The 13,964-nt window shown below is 56.5% G+C and overlaps 1 protein-coding gene across 1 annotated transcript in view; it reads left to right on the top strand.

The window, feature by feature from the left end:
• Window positions 1–11,040, top strand: part of JPH2 (junctophilin 2) — a 64,345-nt gene extending 53,305 nt beyond the window's left edge. Inside the window, exons 3-6 of the mRNA XM_040638341.1 lie at window positions 3,792–3,910; window positions 6,045–6,751; window positions 7,527–7,621; window positions 8,969–11,040. Coding sequence (XP_040494275.1) covers window positions 3,792–3,910; window positions 6,045–6,751; window positions 7,527–7,607 — 907 coding nt within the window. The 3' untranslated portion in view covers window positions 7,608–7,621; window positions 8,969–11,040. The remainder of the gene's footprint in view (window positions 1–3,791; window positions 3,911–6,044; window positions 6,752–7,526; window positions 7,622–8,968) is intronic.
• Window positions 11,041–13,964: the final 2,924 nt, after the last annotated feature.

The raw sequence follows: 13,964 nt of genomic DNA, 5'->3' as shown, positions 1-13,964 counted from the left end.
CCACCACCCCCACCGCCTCCGCTCGGCCCCATTCCGGCCCAAGCCCTTTTGTAGGCCGCCTCTTACGTGTTGGTTTCTGCCACAACTCCAAGAGGGGAGAGTTATGATCTCAGTTGTGCAGATCGAAGAAAGCGGGGCACAGAGAGGCAGAGCCACTCACGCACAGTCCTGCAGTTGCCGTGGGGTCGGGACTAGGGTGACGCGAGCAAGGTCATGCAAAATGTAGGATCTGATCCAGGCTTTATTTAAATTTTGTTCGTAGCTTGTTCATCAAGGATTTGTTGGCATTGTTTTTGACTTTTTTTTTTTTTTAAAGATTTTATTTATTTATTTGACAGAGATAGAGACAGCCAGCGAGAGAGGGAACACAAGCAGGGGGAGTGGGAGAGGAAGAAGCAGGCTCATAGCAGAGGAGCCTGATGTGGGGCTCGATCCCATAACGCCAGGATCACGCCCTGAGCCAAAGGCAGACGCTTAACCGCTGTGCCACCCAGGCGCCCCTGTTTTTGACTTTTAGAAATATTGTTTTAAAGTATTGTTTGATCTTGCTTACTGAGTTTTTGGCATCTTCCTAAATCTTGAGCCTGAGGCGAGGGCCTCACTTGCCTCACCCTAGCGCCACCCTTGGCAGAGCCAAAGTTGGAATCCAAAGCTGGGCTTTGTACTATTCCCTGTGCTAAACTCTACATGCAATGTGGGGCTTGAACTCACGACCCCAAGATCAAGAGTCACATGCTCTACCGACGAAGCCAGCCGGGCGCCCCACGTTTGTGTCTTCTTCCCTTCGGTAACCATTACTGTGGCAAGGTGGCATCGTAGAGGGCAGGGCTCGGAAACCAGACAGTCGTGGGTGCGACCTCACTGCTCACTACTGAGGGATAGCCTATGGTTTAAGGCCCAGACTCTAGAGCCCAGAAGGCCTTGGTTTGAAATCTTGCTCTGCTACTCGCTGGCTAAGTTTGCATTAGTTCCTTGAAACCTGGGGCCCTGCCTTTCTCCTCCGTAAAGAGGGATGGTGGTACCAACGTCTGCTACCCAAATGAGTTCATTCTGGAAAGCCCGGGGCATGTAGTAAATGCTGTGTGTTAACTATCATTTTGCATCCTTGGGGGGATACCTCTCTGAGCCTCAGTTTCCCCATGTGTGAAGGACGAACAGGAAGAGCCACCTCCCAGCCCGTTCTGAGAATTGAAGGGGATAGCAGAGGTAATGGGCCTTTCACGGAAAAGGAGCTTCGAAAAAGCCCTCTCCCTTATTGCAGGCCCAATTCTATACGCTGGAGACTGAGGTACAAAGACCCACGTCAACTCCCCGAGGAATTAGCTCAGCTTCAGTGCCGACGCTGATTTGACCTTTCAGTGCCCCAAAGGCACCGAGCTCTTGCTGTCTTTCCTCTACCTGATTTGCTGTTCCCACCTCTCCTATTATGGGTCTAACTTCTGTTTGTCTTCATGTCACTTAACTGTCACATTCTCAAAGACACCTTCCCTGACCCCACCTCTGCCACCGACCTGTATTGTCTTCCTGCTCGATGTGGTCACTGCCTTCTCGACTTTCCCTTCATGGCACTTCTCACAATTGCAATTGAGGACCTTTTATTTAATCACCTTTTCTTAAAGACATTCTGTTATTTGTAGTTTACCGCCTTCCTCCCTGACTTGACAGTGAGGACAGGGACGGGGCTTGGCTTACCCCCCGGAGTCTCTGTCCTCAGCTCCTGGCCGAGTGTGGCACATTTCCCAAGTAGTGTTCAAGCTCACAAGCTCTGAGGTCGTTTTGCCTGGGTTCAAATCTGAGCTCCTGCACTTAAGGACCCTGAGACCCAGGGCAAATTATTTCACCTGTCTGTGCCTCAGTTTTCTCTTCTGCACAACTGGGGAAATAATAACAGCACCAGCTTTGCTAAGGTGTGATGATGACTGCATGAGACAATCTGCTACAACTGTGCCTGGCCCATTCGTAACAGAGCTATTACTACTTTAGCAGGTGCTCCTCGCTAGACTAACAGCGGAAACAAACATCCCCCGAATCTCAGGTGCTTAACTCCACAAGCATGTGAGGTTTGCTTAAATGTTCACATAGGATGTTTAAATGTGGTGCCTAAGTGCTCCACATTCCAGTGTGGGAACTCTGCACTATGCAATAATCATTTCCAGACCGAGGTTCCTTCCACTGTGTTTCTTAACGTGGGGTCCACAGGGGGTTCTGTGGATAGAATTCAGGGCGTCTGTGAACTTGGATGCTGTCTTAGGTTAGACCACCTAGAAGCTGAGCCTGAGGTGGGGATTTTTTTTCTTTAAGATTTTACTTATTTGAGAGAGAGAGTGAGCGAGCAAGAGAGAACACAAGCCGGGGGAGGGGCAGAGGGAGAGGGACAAGCAGACTCCTTGCTGAGCAGGGAGCCCAGTGTAGGACTCGATCCCGGGACGCTGGGATCATGACCTGAGCCGGAGGTGGACGTTTAACCGACTGAGCCCGCCAGGCGCCCCAAGGTGGGGATTCTTGAGCAGATGATTTTTTTGAGGGGACACTGTCGGGAGAGAAGGGGAGTGACGGAAGCAGGGTAGGGCTGGGAAGTAACCAAGCAAGGATGTGGTCTTACCTGCAGTCCTGCTTCAGCCTGACCCCATGGTGGGTGTTCTGGAGCCTGGCTTGTACCACAGAGTTGGTTCTTCCTGGGGCGAGAGGGGGACTGGTGGGTGTCATCAGTCACTAGTTGTGGGCTGCTTGGTTGGAGTGGGGGAGGTGGTCTGACCTCTAGAACAATGCGGCTTCTGTTGGGTGTGATTCTCTGGGATAGCAACGAGCCATTAGCAGCCTGTCCAGGAGCTGGGGGTGTGTGTATTTGCCTAGCGAGGGGATCTCGGTGGGCACCAAAGTGTCTACAACAGGTGGGAAAACTATCTTACTTTTACTAACTTCTTACTGAAATTTAGCATTTGCCTCAACTGTGAAGGTAGGCAATAAACCATAGTGGCATTAGAAACACCTGTGACCTTGTCACCAGTGGAAAGCACGTACTTTCATGTCACGTTATTATTGTTGCAGTCTTTTTTTATAAAGATCTGATTTTTTAAAGTAATCTCCACACCCAGTGTGGGGCTCAAACTCATGACCCCAAGATCAAGAGCCGCACGCTCCCCCCGCTGAGCCAGCCGGGCGCGCCTGTGCTGGATATCTTTGAAATATCCTCTCTGCTCATCTGTACTTTAAAATTACTGTGGTTAGTTCACTTGCCGGATATTTTGTTCAGCGTGTTAACGAAGGACATTACGGATTTGTTCCTACTGTTTTGGTAACAGCGTGTCAGTATAACTGCATCCCTTTGTAATCCTGTGTATTTTCTGCATTTTAAAACCTCATTCTGAGAAAGGGTCCATAAGTGTCACCAGATGCCAAAGGGGTCTGTGACACAAAAGAGGTTCAGGTCCCCGTTCTGGGGTGTTGGCCTTCCCTCTGTTCAACCAGCAGTGTGGGGAAAGGAGAGGATGTAGGGATCGCACAGGGGGTTTTATGGGCCCGGCCTGGAAACAGTACACACCATGTCCTCCCACGGTGCACTGGCCGGGACTCAGTCACCAGACCGCACTGACTGCGAGGGAGATGGAGTCCGTCTCTGTGCCCAGAAGGAAGAGGGACAGTCTGCGGAATGCGCAGCAGTCTGGCCCACGGGTTTCAGCACATCCGTATTGACAGCCTGGGTGAATGCGTGCTACGTCCGGCGTGTCTTTGGTGGGCAAAGGTCTGGTTTTCCGGAGGGATCCTGAGTCTCTACCATGTTGTCTCCTTAGGACAAGCCACGCCAAGGCCAAAGCTGAGGCAGCGGAACAGGCTGCCCTCGCTGCCAACCAGGAGTCCAACATTGCCCGCACTTTGGCCAGGGAGCTGGCTCCGGATTTCTACCAGCCAGGTAGGGCCAGCCAGGGAGGGGACGGGCAGGACAGGGTAAGGGGAGCTCCCAGGGTTGGACTGTTTTTCTTTTCACTTGCTTGCTGGAAAGCCGAGGTGCCCAACTGGGTTCACAAATGTCCGCGAGTTCAAGCAACCGGTGGGGGAGGGGCGGGTATGGTGAAAGCTTGGGAAGCTGTGATACTGGGGGCTCAGGCTGAGATGGTGGGGGGGAGTCAGAGGCTCCCGGCTGTGGACTGGACCCCCTCCAGGCTGTCTCCTCTCTGCTGCAGACAGGGCTGAGCGTTGAGCCGATGAAACTTAGCGAAGGGAGCGGTCTCTGTGGAGCAAGAGGCAAAAAGCCTTCCTGCCCTTGCTCATCACTTTCAGTCTGGCATTAAGTGAGTGCTGCGCGTGTGTCAGGTGCTGTGCTGGGCTCTGGGGCACAAAATCGGGATTCCGGGCTCCAGAATCTAGAGGAGCAGAGAAGCGTGGAGACAACGTATCAGGGAGTGAGGCATGTATTCACATCCTGACTCCACTGCTGACCAGCTCAGCGACCGTGTTACGTTCTTTAACTTCTGGAAACTTCAGTTTTCTGATCTGTAAAATGGGAGTAAGAATAATACCTTCTTGGGAGGTGGGTCAAATGCATGTCAGGTGGGGAGCACCTGGCCCAATCCACGGCGAGCTCTTGATAACTGTTGGCTCTTATCTCACCATTGCGATGAAATTCCACACAGCATAAGTTCTGTGTGGCTTGAACAGGGCTTTGGGAGCTCTCAGGGCGCCCTTCACCCAGTCCGGCAGGGGGATGCTAGAGAAGGCTGCCCCCAGGAGAGGCCGTTGGAGCCAAATCTTGAAGGCTGAAGGAGAGTACGCCAGGTCAGTGGGGCTCAAACATGACACAGCACACTGGGCCTACTCCGAGTTTCTGATTCAGTAGGTCTGGGGTGGAGCCCATGAATGTGCTTTTCTTTTTCTTTCTTTCTTTTTTTTTAAGATTTTATCTATTACTTATTTTAGAGATGGGGGGCGGGGAGCAGAGGGAGAGGGACAAGCAGACTCCATGCTAAATACAGAGCCCGATGCTGGGCTCAATCCCAGGACCCCGAGATCATGACCTGAGCCAAAATCGAGTCGGAGGATTAACTGATTGAGCCGCCCAGGCGCCCCTGCATGTGCTTTTCTAACAAGGATCAGGCACCGGCGATGCTGCCGGTTTGGGACCCTCACTGAGAATCACGGCCCCTGCAGTGCTGTGTGGGCTGGGCAAACCAGGAGGAAGGGAGTGCACGTGCAAAGGCACAGAAACCTGGAGCCGACTGGCAGGCGCAGAGGCTAGATAGTAAAACAGGAAGGAACTGGTGGGAAAAGAGGCCGCAGAATAAGAGGGACCCTGCCTCTGATAGAGACTCGGTGGGTGGATAGAGCAGTGGGAGCCTGGGGGGGGCGGGGGGGGAGAGATTGCTGTTCTCCGCATCCAAGGGGTTTATGGCGAGTGGCATGATTAGACTTGTCTCTTCTAACTGTTATTCTGGCTGTAGCAGGGACACCGCAGGGGACCAGCTGGGGGACCGCGGAGCGCAGATGTGTACCTAGTGGGCTAAGTTGCTCCCCCTGCTGGTCCCAGGAAAAGCGACACCTCCCGGCAGGGCCTCCACCTTGGGGGGTCATAGCAACAGCTGTCACCATGTGCCAGGACCTGAGCTCCGCATTTTTCATGCATTTTTTTCCATTAACCCTTCCATTAGTATTTATGAAATAGGTACAGTTAGGCCATTTTTCGGTTAAAGGAATGGAAGGAAACCAGTGTCACAGTGAAGAGCATAAACTCCAGAGCCAGTCAGACTGGGTGCTGGTCCTGGCTCTGCCCTTTGTCAGCTGGGTGACTTTGGGCAAGTGATGTTACCTCTCTGAGCCTCCCTTTCTTCCTCTGTAAACATGAGGCCGATAATAGCATGGGCCTCTTCGGGTCGTTAGAAGGCTATAGATGAGCTATACTCTGGAAACTGCTTGACATAGTGCGGGCCCACGCCAGACGATACGAAGGTGCTGGCTGGGTGAATAGCAGGCTGGGCCACGTGAAGTGGCTCGTCCAGGGTCACCGGGTGGGACCCGGGTTCGAGGCCAACCTCGCTGCCTGTCGCCCGCAGGACCCGAGTATCAGAAGCGCCGGCTGCTGCAGGAGATCCTGGAGAACTCGGAGAGCCTGCTCGAGCCCCCGGAGCGGGGCCCAGGGGCCGCGGGTCCCCCGCTGCGGTCCCGCGAGAGCCCGCAGCTGCACGAGCACGAGCCCCTCGGGCCCGAGGGCGGCCCCCCGTCCCCGGCCGGGACGCCCCCGCAGCCCAAGCGGCCCCGCCCGGGGGCGACCAGGGACCGCCTGGCGAGCCCGGGCGCCTGGAACGGGGAGCCGGGCGCCGAGGGCAGCCGGCCGCTCACGCCATCCGAGGGCGCGGGCCGCCGCAGCCCCGCGCGGCCGGCCACCGAGCACATGGCCATCGAGGCGCTGCAACCGCCGCCCGCGCCGTCGCCGGAGCCCGAGGTGGCGCTGTACCGGGGCTACCACAGCTATGCCGTGCGCACCGCGCCGCCAGCGCCGCCGCCCTTCGAGGACGAGCCGGAGCCGGAGGCCTCCGGGCCCGACTCCGCGCCGCCGTCGCCGGCCGCCGCTCCGGTGCGGGCCCCCGAGCTCGCGCCCGAGTCCCCGGCCAAGCTGGAGCCCAAGCCCATCGTCCCCAAAGCCGAGCCCAAGGCCAAGGCCCGCAAGACGGAGGCCCGAGGGCTGACCAAGGCGGGGGCCAAGAAGAAGGCTCGGAAGGAGGCGGCACTGGCAGCTGAGGCCGAAGTGGAGGTGGAGGAGGTGAGGCTGGTGGCGGAAGGATGTGTCCCGGCTCGGTCCCCCCAGGGGTGGTTGGGCTCGAGGCCGGATTCCAGTGCGGATGATTTGGGGATGGGGAGGGTGATGGCCCAGGATGGGGCAGGGGAAAACTCTGCTTAGTCACGTGTAGCCTAATCAGGACTTAGTAGCATAAATCTCACTGCAGAGTCCCCCCACTTTGGGACGGGGGGGCAGGCTTTTGTGCCTGTAGTCAGGTGGGGGGGGCACTGCTTTGGAGAAGGGGGTGCTGGGAGCCCTAAGCAGCTAGGGGGGAGTGAGTGCACCTGGGGAACTAGGGCGATCTGAGCACCAGCAGCGTCTTCTACAAGGTGTAGCAGGGAGGGCTTCCTGGCAGTGGAGGAAGGACCCAGTAGGGCTTATTAGAGGGGGGCTGGGAGCTAGAAACTCAGGGACCACGAGTGAGGCAAGATTCTGTGGGACCGGTGGATGCCGTCCAGGGGTGATTAGCAGAAAGGAAGGCTTGTTCTGGCTTCCAGGCCCAGCGCTGCCCACTTTGTGCTTTGGGACACATCCTTGCGCCTCTCTGGACCCTGAACAGTTCGGTTAATCATTTCCCAGAATCCTTCCAGCTCTTATGGTCTGCTGTCCAGGTGCTGGACACAGCAGTGAGCAAAACGAGGGGTGCTCTCAGGAGGGTCCTTTCAGAAGTTCCTGCTCCTCTGTCCAGCCTTGTTGGGTCTTGGGTGGGGGGTGTTTCAGAGGCCATGGGAACTCAGCTTCTCTCCACTGCTCCCAGGTCCCCAATACCGTCCTTATCTGCATGGTGATCCTGCTTAACATCGGCCTGGCCATCCTCTTTGTTCACCTCCTGACCTGACCCTTGTCTACCAGGTACGTCTACCAGGGGTGGGAGCCTATAGAGAGCTCTGGGCACCAGGGTGATGGAGGAAGGATGTTGCCTGCTGGGTGCCTGTCCTGCGGCTAAACTGAGGCCCGGCCCCCAGCAGAGGCAGGAACAACGGATTTGTGGATTTGATGGATCATGCTTTCCCCAAAACACACACACACACACACACACACACACACACACACCTCGTTAGCTCAACATGTGCAGAGCACCTGCTCCCTGCCAGGTGAGCCCTGGGGGCTTCACTCACTCACTCATTCACCATTCATTCGTTCATTTATTCATTTGACCACCATTTACTGAGCAGCTGCTCTGCTGGGATCTAGGGATACAGCAGGGACCCACTCCTGCCCTAAGAAATGGGGTGAAGATAAGAGTAAACCCTAACTTACAGCTCATTATGCAAAAGTCAGACATCCAGAGGTGAGGCAAACAGCCTCTCCCCAGACTCCCGCAGTCTCACCTGAGCTTGCCTTAGCCAGCCAGGCCCTCTTCTCTCTGCCTTTCCTTTCTCCCCTGCCCATTTCAGTCTGTAATCCCTCTGCCCCTAGCCTCCCCATCCCCCAGTCCTCCCTTCCAGAAACCCCTCTGTCAGTCAGTCGCTGCCCCATGCTGGAGCTGGGAGAACTTGGAAAGGCCCGGTGAAAAGGAGGTGGGCTGGGCTGCGCTGGGCTGCACTGGGCTGCGTTGGGCTGAAGGGAGGTGGCTCTCATGGGTCTCAGGGTGAAATATCCACAAGATAAATAAAATCTTTTCCCTGCTAGGACCAGCCTTCACACCATGAATCCTATGCTTGGTGATGCTAACAGAGTTTCTGCCTCTTGCCCTGCCCCCAACCAAAGACACCCCCGCCCCCCCCCACCAATCCTAGCTTAGTGTGGGCTGGAGGTTCCCACTCAGTCCCAGGAGAGGACAAGAACTCACCCAGTAAATAGCCAGTGACAGTATTAGCCTGGTAGGTGATGCCCTGGGGGTGCGTGCTGGGCTCTGCTGGGGCCTGTGTTTCACAGGGGATCTGGGCGTGATGGCTGTGGGGACTGACAGCTTAATGACCTGAAGGGTGGAAGGGCAAACCAGATGACAGTGGGGAGAAGGACAGGGAAGAGTTTTCCAGGCACGGGAACAGCGAGGCCAGGAGAGGCCGCAGGGACTTGACTCTGATCCCTTTGAGTCAGAGCCCAGGGACAGGGCTGCCCCAGGGGCTGGGAGAGGTGGGTCCTTGCCCCAGACAACATCAGGCCTGAGGCTTGGACCCTGCGTTGAACCTGGCTCAGCCTCTTCCTTTCTCCCTCCCCCCTCTCTCACCTGAGCCTCTCACTGTCTCTTTGCAGAGCCAGGAGTTCCTGCTGGGGATGTGAGGACCCATCTTTCTGCATTACCAGGCAGGGTGGCCAAGGAGGACTGAACTCTGGACCTGGAGCCCTGGGGTCCAGCTCACATCCACACCACATCCATTTAAGGAGGCCTCCCGTGGCCCCGGTGCTGGGTGGCAGTGGTGCCCAGAGGAATTGTAATGTGCTGGGGATCCTCCGGGAGCTCTGTTCCCCGTGGCAGGGGAATCCTCGAAGGAAGAGCCCTGGTCTCTTGAGCTCGCCTGTCCCTCATCCTCATCTAGTCCCTCGCCTTGCTGCTAGGGTCCCCCTTCCCTGAGCTTTTGTGTGTTTTGGGAGACATCACTAAACCAGAATAGTAATACTAACTCCCAGCCCCTTTCCCTCCACCCCTGCCCCGCTTTACTTTAACCGTCTGGCTGCTGAGGGACTGACAGACCCCTGTGGCAGGTGAGCCAGGGAGCCACCCCCAGACGGTGCCAAGGCCCTGCCTTTCATGGGCTCCACGCAGCACACTCTGTCCCTTGCTTACAGATGTTCTGGATGACAATAGAGGAAATGGACGTGCTCAGTGTGAATATCTCAGGACACAGCGCTCCCGTCTCCTACCACTGGTCCAGTCAGCTTCCCTTCTGGACCAGCAGACGAGGGGGAGACACGAGGCACTGGAGCCTGGGGCGGGAGGAAGGGCTGAGGGGCCGTTGGGATGGCCCCTGTCTTTGTGCCTGAGCCCGAGGCTGGGATCGCATCTGGGGCTTCCGGTGCCCAGGGCGGTGAAGGGTTACCCTGCGGGAGCCCCGGCTCTGCCAAGGTAATGCCAGCGGGTTGTCCTATGAATTGGTTTGTCTGTTTCCCACACCAGGGCCCCCCACACCCTCAAGGGAGAGTGAGCGTGGAAGCCCTTGGAAGACCAGGCAGACCTTCCCAGGCAGACTCTCAGGCAGGTGCTGAAGACAGGCTGTTTGTCAACAAGTGTCTCCCAGGGAGAGCGGAGCGAGTCTGGGGTCCCCAGTGGGTGCAGTCTGTCGGATAATGAGCCCCCTGGCTTGCTTGGCAGAAGACGGTGTTTGCATGTAGCTCATTACAGATGTTTTGTACCACACTGGGTCTCCAGTCCCTTGTGCTTGCTGGGCTGGGTGGAGGCCGAGGGCTCGCGGGCCCCTGCACCGGGCAGGACAAAGGGAAAGGGCTTCTAGGCCCCTCCAAACCCAGGGAAGGTTGCAGCAGCGGCATCCAAGCAGAGCCGCGGGGGTGCTGCTCTCCTGTTTTTGTTTCTGTGGACATTGGGGGCTTTGGTGTCGTGGTCCAGCCTCGCCAGCCCACTCCGCAACCTGGAGTCTGCCCCTGATGAGGTTGGCCTTGCCTTCCCACCTCTGTACTTGGGAACCTTCCTCCAGCTCCACGCGTGCTGTTCAAGCACCGCTGGGGCCTCATGGCGGGGCTGGAATCTTGGACTGCGTCTGTGTGGAGAGGAGCCTGTGGATTCTCCCACCCTCAGCCAGCCCGTGGCTCTGTCTGTGTTTGGGCTTTTCCGGACTCCGAGGGAACGACAGGGCTGGGCTGGGGGCACTGCTCAGGGCCCATGGGCCCCAGGCCTCGGCTCTGAGAGCATTGTCCAGGTTTGGGGCTGGCCCAGGGCTGGGGATAAGCCTCTGGGTACCAGAGCTCCCAGACCTCGGGTTAGGGCTGGTGCTTGGGGTGAGGGTTCCGGGTGCTGCAGTCTGTACAATAATAAACCTGCATCTGCTCGCGGGCTCTGGAGGGGCTGCGGTGTCTGCTTGTGGGCCCAGCCAGAAGGATTGGCCGAAGGGGCAAGAGACGCTGCGGGCCCTGTCTTTTTCTTACAGTTCCCATAATACCTCTTGTGGGACAGCCCAAGGGCTTTGGTTGGGCTGGGGCAGATCAAAGACCTTCTAAGGCAAACCTTGAGTTTCCAGAGCAGGCTTCCAGAACCTTCCCTGAGCAGCACATGGTAGAAGAGAGAGCCTGCCCTTTGAGGTTGGGTCTTCCTGACCTATCCTGCTCAGCCACTTATGTCTTTTCTGACCCTCAGTTTCCCCATCTCTAAACAGGGAAAATAATAGTACCTCCCTCCCTCCCGAGGCTGTGGTGGCAATTCCACGAAGTGTCGATGCTCGTGGAGTAAAGCCCAGCCGAGGAAGCCGTGGAGACATGTAGACTTGGATTATGATTGCCGAACACCCCAGTACTGCCAAAGCCCTCTTAAAAGCCCTCTTGCGTTTTGGCTGGGGACCTCAGAAGCCCCAAAGACATGGAGACGATCTGGTCCCCAGTTAGTCACAGAATGTCTCGGGGGGACCCAGAGGCCTCCTTCCTTGTCTACAGAGGCCCAGAGAGGAAAGGTTTGCCAGAGGTCACACAGTGAGTCAGCGCAGGAAAGCAGTTGTCCCAACTTGTCTGTGAAGAAGCACTGTGAAAGTTCTCCCACAGCTGGCTGCCCCCTGGGGCGGTGGGAGGGGAGGGTCCCTCGCCCCTGACAAGCAGCTCCCGGAGGGAGCAGGTGGCTGGGACGCCCTGGTGCCACCACGAACTCGCTTTGTGTCATTCCTTCCTTCTGTTTCCCCTTCTGCCATGGAGACCAGAATGCCTGCCTGTGGCTTTCTTCACAGGCAGTGCAGTGAGAAACCAGACGAGGGGGACTGTGGGTGGTAAAGAGGTGTTCGAAACCCTGGCATGATCCAGGAAGAAGGATGGGCTTGGAGGGACCACTGGAGGGGTGGTGAGGACAGGAATGAGGAGGGAGCTGCTTAAATCGGTGGGATTTTAACAAAAACTCTGTGTGTGTGTGTGTGTGTGTGTGTGCGCGCGCGTGCGTGTGCAGGAATGGGAGTGAGAGGTGGGAGCAGAGGATGGCTGCATTAGAATCACCTTGGATGGTTTGAAAAGAAGGCTCATACCTGAGTCCCACAGGAGCCTCCAGGTCAGGGAAGGTTGGGCAGAGTCGGGCGCCCCCTGGTGGCTCAGGCCCGCACACACACGGTCCCAGAGTTGGCCGGCGCCAGCTCTAGAAGTTTGGCCCGCGCTCTGCCATGCCCAGCATTCGTTTTAGGTGTCTTGTGCCATAGGGGAGCCTGAAACGACCCCATGGGCACTGCCAGGGCCTATGATCACTGACCGCTACCGTGGGGTCTTGGCAGGAAGCTTCCAGGGCAGGGGGAAAGGATACTCAGGGAGCAAGCAGAGGTCCCTCTGTTGGGGTTTTCAGGGGGAAGGAACTTCAGTCTGCTGGAAAAAGCCTAAGACCCTGTAAGGAGGCGTGTGAGCAGGGTGGAGGAGCGGGGCTGGGGTGAGGCTTGCTGTTCCAGAGGGAAAAGGTAAGGGGCCCTGCAGTCCGAGCCCCAGGATGGCCTTGGTTCCTCCAGCTCCAGGGGACGGCTCAGCAGCTGGGGGGCAGGTCTCCCACCCTAGGAAGGCCTCCCTCAGTGAGCTCCTCATCCCCTTCTGGTTCCTCAGAAGGAAGGAAGTCGCCTCTCTGGGCAGAAGAACAAGTGGGGTGAAGGGTGTATGTGGAGTGGGGTCCCGCTGGAGATAATGACAGTACAGAGTGTCCCCCACCCCTGGTACCCCTGGGGTCCCTCCTGTCTGGGAGGAAAGCAGCTGATGCCCTCATCCTCACCGGGGGGGGGGGGGTTGAAAGTTCCAGGGGAATTTTCACTGTAAAAGAGAAGTCTGGAGAGAGCAATGCATAATCAAAGAATACTTTGCTCCAGGAAGATGTCAGGTATCCACAGGAGTCTGTTTTTTTGGTCAGAGGCTCCAAAGCAGAGTAACTCCTCCTTAGCTCCACCCAATAAAAGAAAAACTAAATAACAACGGGGCATCCCTCCATTACTCCTCACAAGGGTATTGGCAGCGTGGGGCCAGGGGTGTTCTGAGCGCTAGGGTGCTGCCGTCGTGACGGCCGTGTGCTAGGATCCTGCTAGGATCCTAGCCAGCACTTTCTAACAGCGATTAATACTACTTGCCTGCCTGGTGATGTTATATTGTCTCATTAAGTTGTCAGAGCCGCTCCATGGCATTGTAACTGTCGGAAATGGAGAGATGTAGGGTAGGAGTGGAGGTGAATGCCCTGTCGCCTACTTGCACGTGGCAGAACTGCATTCAAACCCATTGTCTGATCTGAAAGCGTAACTTGGCTCCTAACCATTTTTTTCGGCCCGCTACACCGCACTGCCGTTATGGAGTATGACCACCGGGGGGCGCCACGGCTCCACGCCTGCACGCCCGCCCGCCCGCATCATTTCGCTCTCGGGAAGGAAGGCTGCTTTTATAAAAAATTCATCACCACCGCTCTCCTCTGACTTACCACGATAATAACGGCTCCTATAAATTAAGCACTTACTATGTGCCGGGCCCTGCACTGAGCACTTCACGTGCATTATTTCGTACATTCGTCACACCAGCTCTATGATTTGAAACACCACTGCGTTTTGCAGATAAGAGGCTAAGATTCAAAACCAGATCTGTCTTCGAAGCCCATCTCTTAACCATGTCCTCCGTGGAAAGCACAAATTCGATGCCCGGAGGCTGCATCCGGCTGGCAAGCTGGTTTTGCTTGGGCCAGCTCAGTGTTTTAAATCACGCTGAATTTAAATGCATTTTGGCAGGCCCGTCACTCTCCACGCAACCACGCCCTGTCGTCTGTTACCCTGTCTCATTCCTTTGTTTATGTGACCTGCCCAGCTCTGAGGTCATCTGAATTTGCAGCCCCATTTATGCTAATAGCATTTCAGGGACTGGAATCAGAAGATCTAGGGAAAAAACCAAGGGGGAGCTTGGAGATGTAGGAAGGCTCCTGGGAGAGATGCCAAATGGTTGTGGCCCAGTGTCATTCCAGGGGTGCGGGGAGGCAGCCCTGTCCTTGCGCGTTCTTCCCTGATGAGTCCTCGAACAGAGTCTGAACGGAGTCACTCCAGCGTGTGTGGCCCCGCGCCAGTTTTGCGGGCCTCCTGGGACAGACGGGGGGGGGGGCGGA

The sequence above is a fragment of the Ursus maritimus genome, unplaced genomic scaffold, assembly GCF_017311325.1.
Source record: "Ursus maritimus isolate PB19 unplaced genomic scaffold, ASM1731132v1 scaffold_22, whole genome shotgun sequence".
Lineage (NCBI taxonomy): Eukaryota > Metazoa > Chordata > Mammalia > Carnivora > Ursidae > Ursus > Ursus maritimus.
Note: the sequence above shows the minus strand (reverse complement) of the source record. Positions and strands in the feature narration are given on the sequence as shown.